Source organism: Chionomys nivalis, chromosome 25 (assembly GCF_950005125.1).
Source record: "Chionomys nivalis chromosome 25, mChiNiv1.1, whole genome shotgun sequence".
NCBI classification, from domain to species: domain Eukaryota; kingdom Metazoa; phylum Chordata; class Mammalia; order Rodentia; family Cricetidae; genus Chionomys; species Chionomys nivalis.
In genome coordinates, this window is record NC_080110.1 from 28,256,108 (window position 1) to 28,281,002 (window position 24,895).

The window sequence follows — 24,895 nt, forward strand, 5'->3', positions numbered from 1 at the left end:
GTGAATAGTTGCTAACTCTCGGCAGCACCCTGACTGAGTGGCCTTCAGGAGGACTCACCTCAACACCCCGTTTCTCTGTAAGCTTTTACTATTTGTGTAGGATTTATTGGTTTTGAAATTACGTGGGCATGTGTAGGTATGTAGACGGGAGTGTTAAGTGCTTGCAGAGGCCAGGAGAGGACACTGGATCTCCTAGAGCTAGTGACAGGCAGTTGTGAGCCTTGTGGAGTGAGTACTGGGAGCAGCCCTTGGTTTTCTGCAAGAGTGGCATTTGCTCTGAACTACGGAGCCATCTCTGTAGCCTAGCCTGTCTGAGGTCCGAGTTTCAATCCTCCTTACCACAAAATATCCTCAGCCAAGTTGTCCAGCTGTTATATTCACGTTTACATACAATTTAGAAAATATCAATTCTGGGCTGGAGAGATGGCTCAGTGGTTAAGAGCATTGCCTGCTCTTCCAAAGGTCCTGAGTTCAATTCCCAGCAACCACATGGTGGCTCACAACCATCTGTAATGAGGTCTGGTGCCCTCTTCTGGCTGCTGACATACACACAGACAGAATATTGAACACATAATAAATAAATATTAAAAAAAAAAAATGTTTTTAGCCGGGCGGTGGTGGCGCACGCCTTTAATCCCAGCACTTGGGAGGCAGAGGCAGGCGGATCTCTGTGAGTTCGAGACTAGCCTGGTCTACAAGAGCTAGTTCCAGGACAGGCTCCAAAACCACAGAGAAACCCTGTCTCGAAAAACCAAAAAAAAAAAAAAAAAAAAAAATGTTTTTAAAAAGAAAATATCAATTCTATGAAAATTTAAGTTTAAAGTGTCTTCAGACTACCACTTTTTTTTTATCGTAGTTTTACACACCATAAAAAAAAAATAGGCAGTCCACCCAAAAACTCCTGTTCTTTAATAGCTTCACTAAAACGAATTGAGGACAGAAGTTTCCCTGGTTTCAGGCCTTGGGGAGGTAGGCTGGCTTTACTTTCTCAACTGACACAGAAGGCGGGACACTGGGATAAGCCCCGCCCAAGTCCAGGCCGAGGGAAGGAGAGGTTAAAACCGGTCTCTTGTTATTTAGACACAGTCTCACTATGTAGTTTTGAACTCACTGTGTAGACCAGGCTAGTCTGGAACTCATGAAAACTGCTAGAGTTAAAGGCATGGGCCACTAAGGCCAGTTTTTTGGGTTTTTTTTCGTTTTTGGTTTTTTTCGTTTTTTGTTTTTTCTCTCTCTCTCTTTCTCTTAAACTGAGACCTTGTCTCAAGAAGCCCAGGCTAGCCTTAGACTCCCTAGGTGAAGTAGGATGACCTAGAACTCCTCATCCTGCCTCCACCTCGCAAAACTGGGATTCGACTGCGTGCGAAACCACGCCCGGCCGAAAGCTTCCTAGGGCTTCTTTCGCGCTCGCTTTGCCTGTCACTCAAATTCGGAAGTTCCCAGGCACTGGTTAAGATTTCCTTCTGACCCGCCTCCTTCACTCACCTGATTAGATGTTTACGAGTCAAAAGGCGGGGGAGGGGTGTCACGGGTGTCGAGGTCTTATTGGCTGGCACAGATGCCTGTCAATGCTGCACTGCCCTCTTTCTCAGGATCCCTCTCTTTAATGGTTCCTCATCCCGTCCATCTTCAGGGCTTCTCGCCTAGCTATTGGCCTGCGGCCCCGCCAGTCAAGTCTCTCGCTGTACTGGTTGGTGACAGCCCCCAAAGCCCGCCTTTCTCCAGAAGATTGGCGGATGGGCGCGCATATAGTCCACCTTCCCCAGGAGGCGGGCGGTGTTGTGATTGGCTGGAACCCTCGCCCGGCGAGGAGGAGGAGGAGGAGGAGGAGGAGAAGGGGACAGGAGGTTTGGTTGAGCAGCCGCTGTTTGTCTGTTCCACACAGGCTCGGGCCCGACCGGGGAGACGGAGCTCCAGGTACCGAGCTGATGGAGCCCACAAGGGCAGAGGCGGAGGTCCGGAGAGAGCGCAGCCTGGCCGGCGGCAGAGGCGGCTCGGGCCTGGGCCAGGGCTAGCCAGGCCCCTGGAGAGGGCAGCAGGGGCCGCCCCGGCAGGCCTGGGGGGGGCGCTGAGGAGGTGATCGGCAGGGCTGGAGCCGAGCCTCCGCTCGGGGAGGCGGCTGGCTTCTGGCTGCGGCCGCTCGCGGGGACGGGCGTAGAGACCGGAGCCGGGGAGGAGCAGGGCCGGCCTTGGTACTCTGAGCTCCGCGGTGTGGAGGAAGGAACTGGGTCGGGGACCCGGCAGCCAGGGAGGGGAAGCCCATTTGGCAGGAGGTGTGGAGGGGTCAGTGCTACGCCCAGCCCCGAGGGTAGCTGAGGCTGGGTCCCCAGAGGCGGCCGGGGTCGGGGCTTCTTAGCTGAGCGAGAGGCGATCTTTTCAGGAAAAGTGGCTGTTGAAAAAGGAACTGAGCGGCTCCGGTGTTGCCGAGAGGGATCCGGTCGCAGTGAAGGAAGATTGTCAGTAAATGAAGAATGCATTACTGAGCTAGAATGGCAAAGTAAGGAAGTAGAAGCAGGGCCTGGTATCAGTTATGGGAACTTCTGGAATGATGGTGAGGAGAGGCCCTGAATCTTGTTCTTTTAGCGTTTAGAGTGATGATTTGAAGTTTGGGGGTACTTCAGGAATAGGGATGAAGACAGGTAAAATCCTGTTCTCCTTGGCTCCTAGTAGCTCCAGGTTCACCTCCCCCCCAACTTTGGTTTGCCCTGGCCTCATAGGCTGGTCTTTACTGCATCTGCTGTCTTTTTGGTTTGTTAGGTTGGTTTTTCCTATCGCATGTACTGTGAAAGAGCTAAGAATCTGGGGGTGCTTTGCCCAGTCTTTCCCACTTCAGAATGTGGTCTGTGATGACTGCTCTCAACTTTGACCTAGAATCGGGGACTCTCATCTGCGTGGAAAGGGGTTTAGGGATCCCCAGGCACTAGAAAAATGGACCATGTTTGTTGAAACTTCTTTGAAGTTTCTGTGAAATGCTTGGGCATTTTCTAGACAGTTAATGGAGGTCTCCAGGCCTGGAACTGTGAGGTGATATCCGTAAGGGGATTTGGGGGAAGAGTTGAGAAGCTCCCTCCCAGAAAGTTGGCACCAGAGCTTTTCCTTTGTCCACCTCTTCAGGAGGAACTGTTGTGTGATTAATTAGTGAGGTCAAACCCTGAGGTAGTTAGGAAAGGATTATAGAGAATGAAGATGACTTTAAAATTTATTACGTGTGTGTGTGTGTGTGTGTGTGTAGAGAGAGAGAGGAGGGAGGGGTCTACCAACCTGTCAGTTTTCCATATATCATCGGACCCTGTTGGTTTCTCCTTAGGGTCCTACTTCCTCTTTCCTTCCTATACTAATGCTATTTATCACTCACATCTTTGTGTGTGTGTGCGCGCGTGCACACACGCGCGCACATATATACACATACACCTGCATATATATGTATGTGTGTGTGTGTATCGAGAGAGAAATTTAATTTTATGTGTATGTATTTGTACCGGAGTGTGTATGAGCACCACATGCGTGCAGGAGTTCTCAGAGGTCAGAAAAGGTATTGGATCCCCTGGAACTGAGTTATGGACAACTGTGAGCTGCCATGTGAGTGCTGGGAACTGAGTTTGCAGGTTCTCTGCAAGAGCAGCCAGTGCCCTTAACCACTGAGCCATCTCTCTAGGTTGTATCACTACATTTCTTAACTACCAAAGTAATATATACATATTTCAAAATGTTTAAGCTGTACAGAAATATGCAAAATCTGAATCTTTGCGCACGTAGCTTATTTCATTGAGGGCAGTGAGAGATATTAAATAAGACTGATCTTCCTATTGAGCGATGTACTTCATGTTCTCCCTAAATTCTCTTCTCTCATTCTTTGCACAGTATTTTCCTCTTGGATGATAACTCTATTTATTGTGTTTCTTCTGCAGCTCATCTTGTCTTCTATCAAATTCAGAACAAGCGTAGAGTTGTCCTCTGAGGTATCATTTGCCTTCTTCAGTGCCTGCACAGTTGTGCACTGGGTGGCCTGAAAACTGCCCAGATACATGAGCAACACTTTTTTATGGCCAGGAAAGCAACATTTGTGGGAAGAGCTTTGTTGGGGACGGTTACTAGCATCTCTGCTCTTGTGAGAGCTGAACCCCTCACGTGGTCACAGCACTGGGCTTCCTCTCCCTGGTCTCAGAGGGATGGTGATGGTTTTGGTCAAGGGTCCAAACAGTGTGTTTAGAGACGAGGGCTTTTTCTTGTTGTCCCTGAAATCATGTCCTGTATCTTCTCTTACTTTGCTTTAGCACAGAGATTACTCCTTTGTGGTTTCCTTGTCTGTGTGTGTTGATAGAAATTTGCTTGCTTCCAAATCCTAAGGCATTTCGGGTGGGAAGGGGTCTGGTGTAGATGCCTCGTATGCGTGAAGCCAAATGTAACTGCAGCGTGGAGCAGTGAACAGTAAGGGAGTGCCGTGGTCATCTGGGAGGGAGGGCGCTCTGAAGCCGCACATGATACCCTACCTCACGGGAATATCTCAGGAAAGATTCAGCCATTCACTGAACAGTAACTGAAGTGAAAAAGAGTCTCCCAGACGGGAAAGGTTGATTTCTGGGCTAGAATGTAGTTTTTGTTTAAGGGTTGTGGGTACATGGCTGTATGGTGGTATGACTTTTGTTCCTAAATTTGTTTCTGAGGGCCACGGATAAACACAGGTATACTGACTCAAAACTTAAAAAAAAAAAACAAAAACAAAAAAAAAACAAAAACGGAGAGAGCTTTATTTTTAGGCACTAGGAGTTGCTTCAGTGTTATAGAGACACACTGGGCACGATTAGGCCTGGGAGACAGGAAAAGCAGTTAGCCCATAAGAATCACAGCAGTACCCCTTGCAGGTGGGTTCCTCTCCTAAGAAGAGCACTGTTTCTGAAGCCTGCCCGCAGTCCCTAAGCTGAGCTGCGGTCTCCTCGGGCGGCACTGAGGGCTGGGAAGGGTCACTTTGCCCTTGATTTCAGGAGTACTTATGAACAACTACTACTGCTCTGAAGATTTATGGTGACATAATTTTTTTTAAATCCGACTTTTTGAGAAGTCAGTGGTTTAGCAGAGAAAATGGATGTAACTCGATGTGATGGAAATGTAGTATTGCTGGCTGGGAGGTAGCCCCACAAGAAAAGGCATTTGTCCCAGGACTCACGCTATGGAAGGAGAACACGCAACTCCCAGAAGGTCCTCTGACCTCCACAGATGTCCTGTGACATTCAAGCACACACACACACAACAAATGCTTAAAAGATTTTTAATGAAAGACAATTTTTATCTTCCTTTTAAAAATATGTGTAAATATATTATTAGATACATATTTATAATGTGTACATGCTATATTACCATATGTACACATGTGTTTATGTGTTTGTACAGTAAAGAGTTAGTATAGTAAAATACAGCATGTTAACCATTCTGTACCACTGAGCTATATTTCCAGCTCTTGGCTTTACTTACTTAAAAATTTTTAAACTTTTTGTTTTGAGATAAGTTGCCCACACTGGTTTTGAATTTACTGCCTAGGGAAGCCTAACTTTTTTAGAAATTCACATATTTTTATTTTATGTGTATGGGTGTTTTACCTACGGGTATGTGTGTTTACTACAAGCCTACCTGGTGCCTCTGAAGGACAAAACAGCTTATATCCCTTATAATTGGAGTTATAGTTGTAATAACCCAAGTTCTGTAAGAGGCAGTGGTGCTACTAATGCTTAGCCTTCTCTCCAGCCCCTCAGTCTTGGTCTAAATTAGCTTTTCTTCTCTTTTTTTTTTTTTTTTTTTTTTTTTTTCGAGACAGGGTTTCTCTGTGGCTTTGGAGCCTGTCCTGGAACTAGCTCTTGTAGACCAGGCTGGTCTCGAACTCACAGAGATCCGCCTGCCTCTGCCTCCCGAGTGCTGGGATTAAAGGCGTGTGCCACCACCGCCCGGCTCTTCTTTCTTTTTTGGTTTTTTAAGACAGGGTTTTTCTGTGTAACAGAGAAACAGTCTTGTTACTCTCCCCTAGAACTCACTTTGTGGACCATGCTGGCCTCAAACTCACAGAGATTCACTGCCTCTGCCTTCTGAATGCTGGGATTAAAGGTGTGCACCACCACTGCCCAGCTCATAGCTTTTCCTTGGGACTCTAGAGCAATGATGAATTTTGCTGTAGTCAGAAGATAATTACACAGTGTCACCGGTGACATTTATACTCAACCCTGTAAGTTAGGTGTTTGCTAGGCAGACAAATTAAGGAATGGCATTCCAGTCTTTCCCAGGTCAATAATAGGGAGTTAGTACTACCATGCTGATAAGCGATAAGCATGTTTTTTACCTTTTGGAGAAGTACAAGGGGGAGGCTGGAGGAGGTAGAACTCTTGAGCAGTGACTCACTGGATAATGTTGACCCAACAGAATTAAAGAGCTCAGCTAAGTAGTGCAAATCTCAGCTCAAGATTTTGGTGATTTGGGTCTGAACCAAGTTGGAAGAGAAATGAGGGTATCTGTTGGCTTCTGTTCCATCTTCCTTTAGAAAAGCTCACACTGACCCCAGAGATCACCAGCTCTCCAGGTGATCCAGGCAGGGCTTGGTCAAGACCCAATAACACAGGAGTAGTTCTCGCCCTATAGGAACAGTGTGAGACCAGATCCTAGGGAAAGCCTGCTTTCCTAACTTGTTTTGAGTTCCAAAGCCAGTACTTCCTGAAGCTGAATTGAGGCAGAAGCTCTATCCAGTGTACACTAATATTTGTATTTTGGTACCCTCTCCAAAGTTACGCATTTCCTGATTCCTTGAGAAGTACAGTGGAGGCATTGGGGAGATAGCTCAGTGGGAAGCATGCTTTTGAAGACTTGATTTTGGTCCCTAACACCCATGTAAAAACAAAAACAAAACTGGTATACAGTTGTAATCCCAGCACTAGAGAGGTATAGAGATAGGCAGGTTCCTGAGGCTCACTGTCTGTCCATCCAGCCTAGCCTAATTGGTAAGCCAGTGAGAAACCCTGTTTCAAAAAGCCAAATGGACAGTGCTGGAGAGACATCTCAGATTGTCCTCTGTCACCATATGCATGCATGCGTACAGGTACAGTAGAGGCTGGTGTGGAGGTGACTTTAATCCCAGCACTTGGGAGGCATAGGCAAACAAGTCAAGTTTGAAGCCAGCTGGTTCTACAAAGTGATTTCCAGGTCAGCCAAAGAGAAACCCTGTCTTCAACAACAACAACAGAAAGTTCAGTAGAACTGGGTAGGTGATTTGCATCTATAATCCCAGCATCTGGGCAGCTGGGACAGGATGATCACAAGAATAAGACTGTCTTATCTCCAAAAATGTTTAAAACAAAATACAGTGGAGGAGGCTGAGTGTGGCGGCACATCTCTGTATCCCGACACATGGAAGGCAGAGACCCAGGGGTGTTTTGCTGGTGTTCTTCCAGACAGGGTTTCTCTGTAGCCCTGGCTGTCCTACTCTGTCGACCGGACTGACTTCAAACTCAGAGATGAGTTCTGCCTGCCTCTGCCTCCTGAGTGCTGGAGTTAAAGGCAGGTGCCACCGCTACTGGGCTATGAATTGAAGACCATCCTAGGATACACAGCCACGGGCAAACATTATCTCAGAAAAAAAGAAAAACTAAGAAAGAAAAAAAAGGAAGGAAAAAGTGCAGTGGTATAAAGGAAACAAGAATACTGTATAGCTGCTATACTTATTTAGAGTTTAGAGATGGTCTCTCTCTGTTTTGTTTTTTTTTTTACATATTTATTATATATACAATATTCTGTCTGTGTGTCTGCCTGCAGGCCAGAAGAGGGCATCAGATCTCATTTCAGATGGTTGTGAGCCACCATGTGGTTGCTGGGAATTGAACTCAGGACCTCTGGAAGAGCAGGCAATGCTCTTAACTGCTGAGCCATCTCTCCAGCCCTGGTTTTATTTTTCAAGACAGGATCTCTGTCTTTGGAGCCTGTCCTAGAACTAACTCTTGTAGACTGTAGACCAGATTGGCCTCAAACTCACAGAGATCTGCCTGCTGTCATTAAAGGCATGTGCCACCACTACCTGTCTTGAGATGGTTTCTCTTTATAACAGCTCTGGCTGCCCTGGAACTCAGTTTGTAGATCAGGCTGGTCACAGACTCACAGAGTTCTGTCTGCTTCTGCTTCCTGAATGCTATGATTAAAGATGTGAGCCACTGCTCCCCAGCCTGGCTGGCTATACTTAATACCTGATAAATTGACTAATTTTATGAGCCTCAATCTCCTTACTTGTAAAGTGGAGATGGGCTATCTGATGTATGGATTGGCTCTGACCTGCGTGACTGACCTTACAGGGTTAGTATTTTGGACTGAGCAGAGTATGGCGGCCATGTACTGGGAACTCTTGTTTCCTGGTGGATGATAGACCTCTAGAAGTTTTACACAGACTTAGTGTGATTACACTGAGTTGAAGCAAGTCAGAGGGGGCCTGAGGAGTGCAGTCTTGCTCTAAGGACAGCAAGGCTAAGAAACCTTTCCTGTTGTGCACACTTTGCAGTGGCTGACCTGTGGAGCGAGCTCAGTCCTCCCAAGTTTAGGGACATTTCATAGGCCGTTCCTGTGGAGCTGCTCCTTCTTTTTGATCTTTCCATGTAACTGACTGGGCTGGGCTAGGACTCAGTAGACCAGGTTGACAGTCAATTTTTATTTTTTATTTTTTCAGATAAGGTCTCACTATGTAACCTTGGCTAGCCTAGAACTTATAGAGATCCTCCTGACTCTGCCTCACCGGTGCTGGAATTAAAGGTGGGTGCCACCAACACCGTACCTGACTTTAAATTTCTGAGGGTGGTCCTCTTGCCTCTGCCTCCGGAGTGTTGGGATTATAGCTAGGCACCACTACCCTCACCTTTTTTGTTTTGTTTTGTTTTAGACATACTTCACTCCACTGTGGCCCAAAATGGCCTTGAACTCTTCATAGCACCACGAGTGCTGGGATTAACTGCTTGACCCAGGAGGCCCTGCTCAGCTGCACTGAAAGTGAAAGGGAGGACTGGCCTCAGGCTTGAAGGTGATAAAGATAACACCTGCTGCTGTGCTTTGGTTTACTTTTTGCCTTGAGACCTTGAGAGCTTGTTTGGAGGTCCTAGCAGGCGGCGCCTCACACCTTGACTGAACAGTCCTCTCCAGGACTTTTTTTTTTTTTTTTTTTTAATATTTATTTATTATGTATACAATATTCTGTCTGTGTATATGACTGCAGGCCAGAAGAGGGCACTAGACCTCATGACAGATGGTTGTGAGCCACCATGAGGTTGCTGGGAATTGAACTCAGGACCTTTGGAAGAGCAGGCAATGCCCCCAGGACTTGTTCTTTAAGAGGGACTCCTCACTTTTAACTGTGAAGAAGGATGGACGTTGGTGGATGACTTGTTACAGCCAAAGCACTCACTTTTTTTCTTTGCCTTTAAGTGGATCATTTTCCCATTGTCAACTCTAGAAAAAACAAAAAACTGGGAATGGTGGTGCAGCGTGAGGCAGGGCAATTTGGGCTACATAATAAGATGCCCACTCAAAATAGGGAAGACAGCTCAGCAGTTCCTAGCAGAGGACCCAGGTTCAGTTCCAAGCTCACAGCTCTATAATTCCAGTTCTGAGGCACTAGGAATACGTACGGTATACATACATGGAGGCAAAACACTGAAACACACACACACAAAAAAAAGCCAGGTGTGGAGGTGCATGTGGTGCACACCTTTAACTCCATCACTGGAGTGCAGGGGAGGGGCTCACACCTGTGGTGCACACCTTTAACTCCATCACTGGAGTGCAGGGGAGGGGCTCACACCTGTGGTGCACACCTTTAACTCCATCGCTGGAGTGCAGGGGAGGGGCTCACACCTGTGGTGCACACCTTTAACTCCATCGCTGGAGTGCAGGGGAGGGGCTCACACATGTGGGATGGGACACAGAGATACTGGGATCTGAGTTTGAGGCTAGCATGGTGTACAAGCGAGTTTCAGCCCATCTGAGGCTATAATGAGACCTTTTTAAAAAAACAAAAATTAGCAGAATAAGCAATCAGTTGAATTGATGATGGGGCCTGGTGCCCCATCTAGAGTCCTTGCACTTGAGAAAACAGAGGATTATGAGTTCCAGCCTGGGCTACATTAGGGCCTTACTTTAAAAAACAAACAACTAAAGAAAGAAAAGGAAATCAATTGAATTTTTAAAAATATATTTTTTTAGTTTATGTGTGTGTGTGTGTGTGTTTAGTTTAGTGCAGGTTCCCATGGAGGATAGGGGCATTGGATCACCTGAAATTGGAGTTACAGGTAGTTATGAACCACCCAACATGGGTGCTAAGAACTGAACTTGAATCCTCTTGAAGATCAGCTGAGCCACTTCTCCAGCCCCAAATGTTTGGTTTTAGCTTTCGGTTTTTATTGTTGTTATTTGTTGTTTTGTTTCTGGCTTTTCGAGACAGGGTTTCTCTGTGTAGCTTTGGAACCTGTCCTGGCACTTGCCCTGTAGACCAGGCTGGCCTCTAACTCACAGAGATCCACCTGCTTCTGCCTTCTAAGTGCTGGGATTAAAGGCATGTACCACTCTGCCCAGCTGTTTGTTTTTTTAATTTAAAAAATTTTAACCTTTATTTTTGACTATATTTCTTGGGTATTCTGTCTGCATGTCTTTGTACCCCGTGTGTACAGTGCCCTCAGAGGCAGGAGGGTGTTGGTTTCCCTAGGATTGGAGTTACAGAGCCACAGCGTAGATGCTGGGAATCAAACCTGGGTCCTCTGGAAGAACAACCAGTGTTAGCTGCTTAGCCATCTCCCCATTACACAGGGTCTCATTGTGTAGTCTAGGCGAGCTTCAGTCTCATTCTCTTGCCTCAGACTCCCAAATCCTAGGATTATAGGCATGTGTGACCATGCTGAACTTGAATCCTACGTATCCATTTCAGTTCTATACCTCTGATATTTGAGTCTAGTTATTGCATTTTAAAATGGTGATTTTATAATCATGATGAGATTAATGATGGTTTATAGTTTGGGTTGCCCATCAGTTACAGTGAAGAGCAAAAACGAACAGATGGCTGAGGTCACCTATTGAAGTGAGGGGTAGTCTTTTCTAACTCCATAGTTATTCATTTCCAACAACCCAAGGTTGCTTAGGAGCAAGAAAGTTTGCTGACCTGTTTCTAAGTGAGCTATTGCTTGACTTCAGTCTCTGGGATAATAAGGCTCTGCAACCCAGCATTCTTAGGGCTCTCCCTGCTCTCCTCCATGCTCCAGCTGTCTCCCGGGGCCAGAGTGATGCATCTGACTGTGGCTTAGTGTGCATCTCACCTGTCTTAGTGCTCGTGTTTTCATATTTAAAAAGGTAACATTGAGGCTTAATGTTCTTCCCTTTGGATCATATACTTTTAAATAGATAAGTATGAGGAAATAACTGGGAACTTTTCCCTGGTGTGTGTGTGTGTTGAGGGATATGTCACCTAGACATTGCTGTGGATATATCTCTATTGGTGTACAGCCCCCAGTTTGAGAAAGACTGCACAGATGTTTAAGAAGCAAACTAATTCTGATTTGCAGTAATCATTTTCAGATTTCTTGGGACAGTTAATTGTGTGTGCTGTGTGTTTATGTGTGTACATGTGTATAGGTGTGCACACACACACACATGTGAAAGCCAGACTAATTTGGAACTTGCTGTGTAGACTAGGCTGGCCTCAGACTCAGCCACCTGCCTCTGCTCCCAAATGTGCAACACTGCATCCATCCAAAGTGTGAGTCTCTAAAGAGTGGGGGTAAGGAGGGTAACAAGAGGCTTAGCAGGTAAAGACACTGTTCAAAGCCAGGCAGCCTGAGTTCAGTCCCTGAACCCATGTGGTAGAAGGAGAGAAATAATCATGTAAATTGTCTCCTGACCGCCACACAGCACATACACAAAATAACTGATTTGGAAGCTTTCTTTGGCGTTTCGAGACAGGGTTTCTGTGTGTAACAGCTCTGGCTGTATTGGAACTCTTATTTGTAGACCAGGCTGGCCTCAAACTCACAGATCCGCCTGCCTCTGTCTCCCGGGCACTGGGATTAAAGGTGTGTGTCACTATGCCTGTCGATTTAAAAATGTTAATAATACTGTGTATCAGGATTAGTACTTGTCATTCCCGTAGATTACTCTTTCAACCCTCTGCATTATTTCATTTTTGCCTTTTCCCCTTGATTTGTATGTATCTCTTTCATATCTTGGATGCTTTGCAAGAATATAATAATAATTAATATATGTGTAAATATTAAATCTATATGTATATAATCAAGTTACTAAAAAAAAAAAAATCAAGGTATGGTGGTCCACACCTGAAGTCCCATAGATGGAGGTTAGCCTAGGCTACATAATAAGCACCACACTAACTATGTAGTGAGATCCCATCTAAGAAAACTAAACTGGGGATATACCACAATAGTGAAATACTTGTCCAGCTTGTGAAAATCCCCAGAACCGGATGGGGGTGGCGCACGCCTTTAATCCCAGCACTTGGGAGGCAGAGGCAAGCGTACCTCTGTGAGTTCAAAGCTAGCCTGGTCTACAGAGCTAGTTCCAGGACAGCTTCGGGCTGTTGCACAGAGAAACTCTGTCTTGGGACGGGGTGGGGGGGGGACCCATGGCATATTGGGTGACTAGTGTACCTGTGGTTGGACAGGCCAAAAACCCATGGCATACTGGGTGTCTGGTGTACCTGTGATTGGGCAAGTGAAAACCCATGGCATACTGGGTATCTAGTGTACTTGTGGTTGGACAGGTGAAAAACCTGTGGCATATTGTGTGTCTGGTGTGCCTGTGGTTGAACAGGCGAAAACCCGTGGTATACTGCATGTCTGGTGTACCTGCGGTCGAACAGGCGAAAACCCGTGGCATACTGCGTGTCTGGTGTACCTGTGGTTGGACAGGCCAACTAAAGTTTGATGGATTTACTGTGACTCAGAAAAATATCTGAAGACATGGTTAGGGAATTAAAAACTCTTCCGTGGCCATTCTGGCTCCCTTGCCAGTCACACTCAGGTAGAGCAGTCTTGATTGCAGATGCAGTTCTTTGTATGATGATGATAGTGGGGTGTGGGGCTGGCCTGCTGCTGATGCTCCTGCCTCAGCGCCCTGAATGCCTGGATTCCAGATCTCCGTCTCCCACACCTACCACTGAATGTCAGCTGTGGAGGACCTTATCAGAAGTGCAACCAGAGCTAAGCTATAGGAACAAGGAAATGAAGTGACTTCACACACCTGTGATCACAACACTCAGAGACAGAGGTAGGGAGATCACAGTAATGTCAGGGCCAGCCTGGTTTACATAGTGAGTTCCAGGCCAGCCAAGGCTGTGCAGTGGAGCCTATATCAGAAAACCAAAGTAAGCTGGCATGGGGAGCATGTGGGCCTGCAAATCTCGCACTTAAAGGGGGTAAAGGCAGAAGGATTAGAAAGTTGCCCTGAGCTGTCTAGATACTGTCAGAGAAACCCTGTTGAGTGTGGTAGCTCCTGCCTCTATCCCCAGTGCTTGGGAGACAGAGACAGGAAAATTGTCACCAGTTCAAACCCACCTGGGCTATAGGCCAAAGTTTTTAGACCATTTCATAAAACAAAACAAAAAAGCTGGGCAGTACTGGTGCACACTTTTAATCCCAGCACTCAGGAGGCAGAGGCAGGTGGATCTCTGTGAGTTCGAGGCCAGCCTGGTCTACAAGAGTGAATTCTAGGACAGGTGGGCTACACAGAGAAACCCTGTCTCGACAAAAACAAAAACAAACAAACAATGCTAAGGGGAAAAGAAGTGACTGCAGTTTAAATGATCCTGTGTCTAATTTTACTTTTTTCCTTACAGGACTGTTGAAGCCTGAAGTCCCTCCCCTTCCCCTCCCCCCTTTGCCGCTCTGTGGCATCCCCCTCCCTCTACCCTTTCCTGCTTGGACAACCTGGATATGACTAGCAGAAGTACAGCCAGGCCCAATGGGCAGCCCCAGGCCAGCAAAATATGCCAGTTCAAACTGGTCCTGCTGGGAGAGTCTGCAGTGGGGAAATCTAGCTTGGTGTTACGCTTTGTCAAAGGGCAGTTCCATGAGTACCAGGAAAGTACCATTGGAGGTGAGTGTCTAACGAAGGTTCAGTACTTAGTGGGGCTTGAAAGGACCGTTAGGACTTGATTGTGGGGAATTGGCTCTCAGTACCATTTGGGAATCTCAGAAATGAAAACCCTGTAGAAAGATTAGGTATTCAAGATGATCCTTAGCAGTCTAGAGTTTGAGGCCAGCCTGGCTTACATGAAGCCCTGTGACAATTGAAAAAAAAAAATTAGGCCAAGCATGGTGGCAGATGCCTTTAATCCCAGCACTCAGGAGGCAGAAGTAAGCAGATCTGTGTGTGTTTCAGGCCAATTTGGACTACATAGTGAGTTCCACGATAGTCGGAGCTTATGTAAAGAGACCCTGTCTCAAAATAAATAAATAAATTGCAAATAAAAGCTGGGGCTGGTAGCAAATGCCTCTAATCATAGTTCTCAAGAGACCCAAGCCAGGAAGGTTGCTGCCAGACGACAAAGCCAGTGATATTACTTGCCTTCTTATCCTTTCTCTCGCTCTCTTTTATTTATTTAGTTGGTTGATTGGTTGGTTTTTCTAGATTTCTAGACAAGGTTTCCCTGTGTAGTCCTGTCCTATAACTCTCTTTATAGACCAGGCTGGCCTCGAACTCACAGAGATTCTCCTCCCTCTGCCTCCCAAATGCTGGGATTAAAGGTGTGCACGGCACCACCACTGCCCAGCTCTTCCGTATCATCTTAATGTCAGTGAAGTTCCATTGAGTGACGTCACGAGATAGAAATAGAGTAGGCTGACATGGGAACACTTTGGAAGCTAAGGTGGGGGACTGCTTCAAGTTCCAAATTAGCCTTAGACTACCTAACAAGACCCTATGTCAAAAAAACACCAGGGACTTGAGAGGTGACTGAGAAGTTAAAAGCACACACTTTTCTTGGCCTGGGGGGGGGAGGGGTGAAGCACGTGATGGGCAGAGACACACTGGGAACAGACCAGGTTTTGTTCTGAACAAGCCTTTTCAGGAGGCTCACAACCACCGGTCACTCTAGTTCTCTGACACTAGCACTGCCCACACAATACATGTCATTTATAAAAATAGGTATTTTAAAAACATATACATAATTTGAAATAAAACCCTTATTTTGTTTGTTTTGTTTTTTGAGGCAGGATTTCTCTGTGTAACCTTGGAGCCTGTCCTGGAACTAGCTCTTGTAACCCAGGCTGGTCTCGAACTCACAGAGATCCACCTGCCTCTGCCTCCCAAGTGCTGGGATTAAAGACCACTTGCCTGCTTAAAATAAAACCTTTAAAAGCAAAAGACTTAGGCCTGTAATCTTAGCTCCCTGGTAGGCTAAACAGGGAGAATCCAAGTTCAACACTTGAAATAGAGTGAGTTCCAGATCAATCTGCATTACAAACAAGACCCTGACTGCAAAGAAGGACTAAGATTACAGCATGCACAGCCTCAGTACCATCCCATCAAAATTGATTTTTCTGTTTTGGAACAGTAATTTGTGATCAAATATGTAATCAGATGAATCTTTTGATAAACCCAACATGCTCTTAAACACCACCACTCTTACTTAGTAACCTTGCAAAATCTGTATTAAAACCCCTTCTAAAAAATATTCTTGGAGCTGGGCGGTGGTGGCATACGTCTGTAATCCCAGCACTCGGGAGGCAGAGGCAGGCGGATCTCTGTGAGTTCGAGGCCAGCCTGGTCTAGAAGAGCTAGTTCCAGGACAGGAACCAAAAGCTACGGAGAAACCCTGTCTCGAAAATCCAAATCCCCAGTGTCCACATCAGATAGGCAGCTTGCACCCACCTATAATTCCAGCCCGGGGTCTCCCACACTTCTGCTTCATGTAGGTGTCTGCACACACCCGTCATAGACACACAAATAAGTGGTAAACTATTTTAGAAAAGAAAAATTTCCAGCCGGGCAGCGATGGTGCATGTCTTTAATCCCAGCACTCGGGAGGCAGAGGCAGGCAGATCTTTGTGAGTTTGAGACCAGCCTGGTCTACAAAGTGAGTTCCAAGACTGCCAGAGCTACAGAAAAAACCCTGTCTCAAAAAACAAATAAACAACAAAAGAAAGGTAGAATATGGATGACTAATGCAAGTGCCAAACATATTCTCTGTCCCTCGCAGCTTGCCATATTCTCCATTTCTTAGCTAGAAAACTTTTTTTTTTAAAAAATATTTATTTATTTATTATGTATACAATATTCTGTCTGTGTGTATGCCTGCAGGCCAGAAGAGGGAACCAGACCTCATTACAGATGGTTGTGAGCCACCATGTGGTTGCCGGGAACTGAACTCAGGACCTTTGGAAGAGCAGGCCTCTTAACCACTGAGCCATCTCTCAAGCCCCCTAGAAAACTTTTTTTAGGATTTATTTTTATGTGTATGAGTGTTTCACCTCTATACCACGTGCATGCAGTGTCAGTGGAGACAGAAGAGAATCAGATCCCTTGGACTAGAGTCAGAGACAGTTGTGAGCCATGTGGTTGCTGGGATTGAACCTCAGGTCCTCTGGAAGAATAGCGGTGTTCTCTACTGCAAAGCCCTTTTGTGTTTGTATTTAATCCCAGCATTCAGGAAGCAGAAGCAGGAAAATCTCTTTGACTTCAAGGCCAGCCTTAATCAGTTCCAAGAGCCAGCTCTACACACTGAGACCCTTGCAATGAATAAACAAACACAAGGTCTCACTGGGCCCAGACTGACCTCACACTTGTTAAATACCCCAGTATAACCTGAACTCCTGGCACTCCTGCCTTTGCCCACAAATGTTGAGAGGCCATCTTAGTCCTGTTCCAATGTACACGCACACACAGAGGACACGAGGCCTGTAATTGACGAACCTGGGTGGGAACTGTAGGGTCTTCCCATCCATCCTCCCACTTACAGCTGCTTTATTTTCTTCTTCATAGCGGCCTTCCTTACCCAGTCTGTGTGTCTAGATGACACAACAGTCAAGTTTGAGATCTGGGACACGGCTGGGCAGGAGCGATACCACAGCCTAGCCCCCATGTACTACAGGGGTGCCCAGGCTGCAATTGTGGTTTATGATATTACTAATCAGGTAAGTAGACTGAAAAGATTGTTTATTGAGAAGACTTACTTATCGAATTAAATTAGGTGGGGGAGAAGAAACAGGTTCTTGAAATAGCACAATAAAAGTATTGAGTATGTTTCCAAGCACTCCAGCAGAGGAGGTGAGGGTGAGCGGGAAGGGCACCTGGGGGACGGTGAATGGCAGCGATGTGAGCGAGAGAGGGTTTTGAAGGTGGTGATTGTGGATGAGCTCTCATTCCAGCCCGTTCTCTTTCGTGTTTTCCTAGGAAACTTTTGCCCGGGCAAAGACATGGGTAAAGGAACTACAGCGGCAAGCCAGCCCTAGCATTGTTATTGCCTTGGCAGGGAACAAAGCTGACCTTGCCAACAAGCGCATGGTGGAGTATGAAGTAAGATGGTCCACAGAGCCCCTCCCTGACACACACCATACTCTTGAAAAGTCACGTGAGGCACTCATTGTTCCGCTTCCTAGTTGTGCACCACATTAAATACAGCAACACTGTGGCCATAACGGCAGCCAGAAGATTTTAGAAGAGTTAGAAGATTGCAGATCAGAGGGGTAAGGAAATTTCACTTGTAGTGACCAGGGTAAAAACAGGAAGAAGGGAGCAGTTAAATTTGCGGTAAGGAGGTACTGACATGCCATAACCCACAGACTCCTATCAGTTTACCCTTCTCCATAACGAGAACTCCTTATACTGGGGAGGTGGTTCCAGTTGTACAGTGCTTGTGTGGCCCAGCTGAGGACTTGGGGATCCCAGAACCCACATGAAAAAGGCTTGGTAAGGCAGCACATGCCTGCAGTCTCAGTGCTGGGGATGTGGGGAGAGGAATCTCACAGGGGCTTGCTGGTAGCTACTCCAGCCGAAACAGCCAGTTTCTAGTTCAGTGAGAGACGCTGTCTTAAACACTAATAAAGAGCCGGGCGGTGGCGGCGCACACCAGGCAGGCGGATCTCCGAGTCTGAGTCAGAGGCTGGTCTACAGAGTAAGTTCCAGGACAACCAAGGCTGTTACACAGAGAAACCCTGTATCAAAAACCAAACACAATATAATAAGGTGGGAACTGGTAAGAAGTCCATCAGGTAAAGTTGCAAGCCTGGAGGCCTCAATTCGATCCCTGGAATCCGCATGAAGGTGGAAGGAGAGAACCAACTCCATTGTTGACTCTGACCTCCACTAGTACAGCATGGCATTCAGGCCTGTATGTACAAACACATGCACACATGCACTACATGCATAGGAACAGTAAACTGAAAAAACAAGATGAAAAGCAATTGAGGAACATGTCCAAAGTTAACCTCTGACCTATACATGCGGACACATCTGAACGTTATCTACACACACAGGTTCTTGACATCTCTTTGTTGAACTTAGTGGGTTTATGTTGAGGGAAATCATTATGATATTATGGGCTGGGGCCAACTGGTAGAAAAGGGCATTAAGTGGAGAAATGTAAAGTATTCCCTCACTCTAGAGTGCTGCGTGAGAATGAGAAAGCAATACTACTTTTGTCCTTTTAGGAGGCTCAGGCATATGCAGATGACAACAGCTTATTATTTATGGAGACTTCAGCTAAGACTGCTATGAACGTGAATGACCTCTTCCTGGCAATAGGTAAGGGCAGAGTGACCCGAGGTCTTCCGTCTCTCTTGTCTAATACGTAAAGCTGCCCTTAACCAGACCAAGGCTAGGAGGTGGTATAGATCACTGTAGGTGCGGGGTTGGAGATTAGCACGGTGGTAGGGTCCTTCATAGGAGGTGGTATAGATCACTGTAGGTGCGGGGTTGGAGATTAGCACGGTGGTAGAGTCCTTCATAGGAGGTGGTATAGATCACTGTAGGTGCGGGGTTGGAGATTAGCACGGTGGTAGGGTCCTTCATAGGAGGTTGTATAGATCACTGTAGGTGCAGGGCTGGAGATTAGCACGGTGGTGTGTACCTGAGTTCAAGGCCAGCCTGGCCTATGTAATTAATTCCAGGACAGCCAGAGAGACCCTATCTCAGGAAACAAAAAGAAAGAAAACAATTCTAGGCTAGCCAGGGTTAGCTATGTGTTTAAACTTTCTTCAAAAGAAAAAAAGAAAATCCGGGCAGTGGTGGTACATGCCTATCCCAGCACTCAGGAGGCAGAGGTAGGCAGATCTCTATGAGTTTAAAGCCAGCCTGGTTTACAGAGCAAGTTCTAAGAAAGCCAGGGCTACACAGAAAAACCCTGACTCAAAAAAAAGTGCCGGGCGGTGGTGGTGCACGCCTTTAATCCCAGCACTTGGGAGGCAGAGGCAGGCTCATAACCATCTAGAATGAGATCTGGTGCCCTCTTCTGGCCTGCAGCATACATGCTGAGTTCGAGACCAGCCTGGTCTACAAGAGCTAGTTCCAGGACAGGCTCCAAAACCACAGAGAAACCCTGTCTCAAAAAACCAAAAAAAAAAAAAAAAAAAAAAGAGAGAGAGAGAGAGAGAGAGGGAAAAGGTAAATCAAAACCCTTCAAGCTGGTACGGTAGTGCATGCACGCAGTCTCACTTGGGGCAGTGGGCTGGAGCAGAAAGATTGCAGCCTAAGCTGTTTGTGAAGACAGGGTGAAGCACACCCATGATCACAATTCTTGGAAATGGAGACAAGGGATCAAGGGCATCCTTGGATGTTTAGCAAGTTTGAGGCCAACCTGGCTACATGAGACCTTGCTTAAAAAACAGAAAGTGAAAAGAAAAAAAAAAAAAAACAGAAAGTGGGTCAGAGAGATGGCTCAGTGGTTAAGAATACATTCTCTGTTTTTTGTTGTTTTTTGTTTGTTTGCTTGTTTTTGTTTTTTTGAGACAGGGTTTCTCTCTGTAGCTTTGGAGCCTGTCCTGGAACTTGTTCTGTAGACCAGGCTGGGCTCAAACTCAGCATGTATGCTGCAGGCCAGAAGAGGGCACCAGATCTCATTCTAGATGGTTATGAGCCACCATGTGGTTGCTGGGAATTGAACTCAGGACCTCTGGAAGAGCAGCCAGTGCTCTTAACCTCTGAGCCATCTCTCCAGCCTTTGCTCTTGTATTCTTAATGATGTGGGTTTGCAAGCACCAAAACCAGGTGGCCAAAACCACCTGTAACTCAAACTTCAGGGGGTACAACAGCTCTGGCTTCTGAGGGCACCTGCTCATACATATATACATATAGTTTAAAACAGAATAAAAAGAAACCAAAGCCAGCGGTGATGGCGCTCACCTTTAGTCCCAGCCCTTGGGTGGCAGAGGCAGGTGGATCTTTGAGTTCAAGGTCGTTCTGGTCTGTAAGAGCTAGTTACAGGGCAGGCTCCAAAGTTACAGGGAAACCCTGTCTAGGGGGCGGGGGGGGGGGGAGGAAGGAAGGAAACCAAAAATTAAAAGTGGTGTGGTGTACACCTGTAATCCTGCCATCTGGGAGGCTAAAACAGGATCAAGAGTGTGAAGCTAGTCTGGACTACAGAGCGAGAGAAGCCAAGGTCAGAGACAGCAGTGGGTTCATACCCCAGCACCATCAAGCAAGAAAATCTCCAGCTGTAGAAACAGCTTCATTTCCTCTAGTAATTTCCATCCTCTGACAGCCTTAGCTCCCCCTGTGTTAGTGAGGTCTGCAAGTACTTGCGCCCTCTTCGGGTGATTGTTTAATCTTACTTTGCCCCTACTCAGTAGTCTTTTTGTTTAGGGTGGGAAGTAGCTGAGAGTAAAATCTACCATGCTTTGTTCCATTCTCTTATTTTTAGCAAAGAAGTTGCCAAAGAGTGAACCCCAGAATCTGGGGGGTGCAGCAGGCCGGAGTCGAGGCGTGGATCTCCATGAGCAGTCCCAGCAGAACAAGAGCCAGTGTTGTAGCAACTGAGGGTGGCTAGCAGCAAACACATGTGGAGTTAGCACGAGAGCTAAGACATAACCTCCATCCCCACCCCTCAGCACACAGCCCCACGGTAACAGCACACTGAGCCCTGGCTCCCAAGGGCTGCACCTGACAGCTCTGTCATGGCACTTTTTAATGCTTCAGCAACCAACACCAGGCAGCTGTTGCCACCACTATGCCCTACTCTGGGGTTTGGGGGTCAAATCTCCCCAGGACCTTCCTTCCAAAACAAACTTTCTTCACTTTGTATTCTAGGTGCAAGACAGTGGCCTCCTCATTGCTACTCCCCCACTGTTCTTCCCGTGTCTCAGGGAAGACTTGTCTCCTGCCTCTTCCCTCTCCCTCCTCTCATCACTCCCTGTCCTTGATCCTGTTTCCTCCTCTTCCCAAGATGATGAAAGGTAAACCAGGGACTGAGAAGGGAGACAGTGTAATTTTAGTTACATTAAGGGCCCTGCAGGGACGGCAAGGCTCAGAGCAGGAAGGAGTAAGGAAATACTTGTTTTGTTTTATTTATCTGGTAGGAGTTTCTTGTCTGTGAGACACTGCAGCACCCATCAGTTGGACTGGTGGAGGGTGTTCCTAGGTAGGAGTGAGATAGGGAGGGAAGCCTGCAGGCACCGTATGGGAGTTGAATCAGCTGACTGGATAAAGGTTGAGGTGCAGTGTCATCTGTGGCTCTGGAACTCATCCCAAAGTTGTTCTCCCTCACCCACTCACCCCCACTCCAGTGTGGGGATTAGACCTCCGAGTGCTCCAAAGAATCTTCACTGGTTGCCTGCACCCTTAGCTCTGCTGTGAGTAATTGGGGGAGGTACCAGTTTCTGGTACCCATCCTCTGGTTTATACATAGGCATTTCCCCTACCCTGGCCTTGAGATGGCCTTCGCCCCAGACGCCATGCCCCTGCAGTTTGCACTTTAATTGATGGTAGTTCAGTCAGCATACATGTTTTATGGGGGTTTTGATTGATTTACCTATCCTTCAACCTTTTTAATTAAATGGAATGTACAATGTATGAGGTTTGGGGGCACTATAGAAAACAGTAACAGTAGCAGCTACTCGAGCCCAGTCTCCACTGCTAGCCTCCGCTGGCCGATTCATGCCTCTGAGCAGCTGTGGAGTGGCTTCAGACAGCATGGGCCATGGTAGTGGAGTGAAGAAGGGTCAGGCAAAGGGAGTGTCTATCTTCCCAGGGTTCACATTCACCTTGCTATATCTCACCGTGTCTTTTCTACTTCCCTGTAAATACTTAGTCTTTATTCCCACTGTACAGGCCGTTCTGTCCCCTGTTGCCCCTTTTTTCTTAGTATCTTGAGTTAGTTCCTCCTTCACCCACCCCCACTCTTACTTAATCCATGCACCACTAGAGGCTCCTGCCACAGAGGCCACTTGTCCTATGACAGGCGCAGCTAGAACTGAAGGTGCCTCACAGCTGCCTTGTGTCATCAGAGGGCGTGGTCCTTCCGAAGTCTCTGGCCTCTACATCCTTCTTTAGGTGTTTTAGGATGTCTGTGGGAAGCCATCAAGGCAAGAGGGAACTCAGTTGTTTTGTGTGTTAGCCAGAATTTTTGGGAAATTTGCAGAAGAAAGGAAAGACCACAGTAACCTAGAGTTAGGGCCTTTCTGTCCCTTGGCTGACAGACTACCTTTTGTTCCTGAGAGCTGAGGAATCCATGAAGCCAAGATTCTCGAGGACCCTGCTCAGGGTCTTCCACTTAGGTTTCAATTCTCTTCCTTTTCCAAGGGCAGCCTTAGTTCTCACAGCCCTGAAACACACATAAGTCTCCAACTTTTCCTAGAACCCATGAGTCCTCCAAAGCACCAGGTGCCATGTGGAGGCTCTGGGGTGGCTAAATCTTCTCTGCAGTCTCTGCAGGACAAGAGTGAAGGTGTTTTATTGCCTAGGGGCTGGGAGAACAATTCCCTGGGCTTTTCTCCTCCCTCCCTCCCTCCCTCTCTTAGGAACAGTGTTGGCCTTAGCTCCCGGGCCTGGCTGCTGCCTCCCCCTATCTACTCCTACCAGGTCTGCTGCCTTCATTTGAGCTCTGTTGGGCTTGAGGGTTCTTGTTGTTCTTTGCCCACCCTCCTGTTATCTTTTTTCTTTTGATCAATTTTTTGGGGGGAGGAGTCATCTTTTTTTTTTTTTTTTTGCCTTTATTTTTTTCCTAGGAAAGCATTTGCCTTTCTTTCCCTCTCCTTCTAACATAACAATCGTGGTAACAGAATGCAACTGCTGATTTATCAATGTATTTAATGTAAGTAAAAAAGGAAAAAAAGAAAGTGCACTGGACTCTTGCTTTGTTTTTACTATTTGTCTGCCTGAAACAAAATTGGGAAGGAAACCGGGCGGTGGTGGGCACCGTCACATTTAATCCCAGCACTCAGGAGGCAGGCAGATATCTTGAGTTTGAGGATAACCTGGTCTGCAGAATGAGTTCCAGGACAGCCAGGGCTATACAGAGATACCCTATCTTGGAAACAAACAAAAACTGGGAAGAAAGAACCCAGTGAGATACTATGGAACCTTCCTCCCCATCTTATTAATGGCACCTCATTATTTTCTCTAACCTTTTCTTGGACACTTGAAGAACCAATTTGGAAAATAACCTTTGTTTTGTGAACTGTTCCTGCTCAAAGACATGATAACTTATCACATATGATTTCTATCGTTTCTGTGTGCACTGGTGTGTCTGAGGATCTCTCTTGGAGTTTCTTGAGACTGGAAGAGGAATGGCATGGCTGATCTGTTGGAAATGCTATGCAGTATTTTTTGCATTTTCCTAGGACTCGTTTGCATATTAGTTTCTGAATTGGAGCTGTAACCTAAACATGAAAAGTAAAAATCGTGGGGAGACGGCTTGGCAGTGTAAAGCACTTGCTGCTCTTGCAGAGGACCTGGTTCAGCACCCAGCACACACGACAGCTGTATATGGTGACCTGTACCTGCTGTAAAAAGAGTGATTTCAGCCGGGCGGTGGTGGCGCACGCCTTTAATCCCAGCACTCGGGAGGCTGAGGCAGGTGAATCTCTGTGAGTTCGAGACCAGCCTGGTCTACAGAGCTAGTTCCAGGACAGGCTCCAAAGCCACAGAGAAACCCTGTCTCGAAAAACCAAAAAAAAAAAAAAAGTGATTTCAGGGGATCCTCAGTATTAGTTTAGAAAGACCGTATCTCCAAAAAGGAAGAAAAATAAATGACTGAATTAACTTAGCTTCAGCCCCAACACCCTAACAAAAAAAAAAAATCTTGCCTGGATCTGTTTCTTATTTCTGCTTGAAGTCCTTCCATTTGTCACAGTCCAAAGGAAGCTGAAACACAGAAAGCAAGTAAAACAGGATAATGGGTATAGTTACAGGAATCTCAAGTTAGAATGTTGAGAGGACTGGGGTCAGGCAGCCCTTTCTTTCCGAGCCGTCTCTCCTAATTCACCAGTCTCTCCGTGAGATGAGTGTGAAGGTTGAGCCAGGTGTGTGGATCCTCAGGCACATCCCGAGTCTGAGACAGCTGAGCTACAGGAGATGTTTGATCAGATAAAACTGGGCGGCGTTTGTAGATGGGGGAAGAAACCATACCAAGCAGCATTTACTTGTTGGACAGGGTCTTGGTGTGTACCTCGCCCAGGATGGCTTTAGCCTCCCTAAGTTTACAACACCAGCTGAAACTTGAGCAGTCGTTAGGATGACCTTCACAAAGGCTGGAACCTTTCCGTTCCAGAAACTTTAGAGCCAATATCACCTTGTCACCATCATGTCCCCTCTTAAGTAACACTCCCTGCTCGGGGTCCCTGATTCCGCTCAAAAATCCTGTTTGGAAAACTAAAGGAAAAAAAATCTGGAATGTTTTGCTTTAAATTGATGTCTGTAGCTCAACCTCTGATCTCTAGAGGGCAGTCTAAGA

At 46.6% G+C, this 24,895-nt stretch overlaps 1 protein-coding gene across 2 annotated transcripts; it reads left to right on the plus strand.

The window, feature by feature from the left end:
- The first annotated feature begins 1,818 nt into the window (after positions 1-1,818).
- Positions 1,819-23,280, plus strand: Rab5b (RAB5B, member RAS oncogene family). 2 transcript variants are annotated; one of them, XM_057757806.1, is made up of 7 exons: positions 1,827-1,917; positions 8,897-9,034; positions 13,847-14,106; positions 16,993-17,144; positions 17,404-17,526; positions 18,660-18,753; positions 20,867-23,280. In XM_057757806.1, the coding sequence occupies exons 3-7, from the start codon at positions 13,944-13,946 to the stop codon at positions 20,980-20,982; spliced, it is 648 nt and encodes a 215-aa protein (XP_057613789.1). In that variant the 5' UTR covers positions 1,827-1,917; positions 8,897-9,034; positions 13,847-13,943; the 3' UTR covers positions 20,983-23,280. The 2 variants fall into 2 exon arrangements, with proteins under 2 accessions (XP_057613790.1, XP_057613789.1); XM_057757807.1 differs by lacking the exon at positions 8,897-9,034 and having other exon boundaries at positions 1,819-1,917.
- Positions 23,281-24,895: the final 1,615 nt, after the last annotated feature.

Bases quoted from the DNA above. Each gene is read 5' to 3' on its own strand.
- Rab5b (XM_057757807.1), top strand. From the start codon at position 13,944: ATGACTAGCAGAAGTACAGCCAGGCCCAATGGGCAGCCCCAGGCCAGC. The intron at 17,145-17,403 runs GTAAGTAGACTG...GTGTTTTCCTAG, and splicing joins TTTATGATATTACTAATCAG to GAAACTTTTGCCCGGGCAAA. The intron at 18,754-20,866 runs GTAAGGGCAGAG...TCTTATTTTTAG, and splicing joins TGACCTCTTCCTGGCAATAG to CAAAGAAGTTGCCAAAGAGT.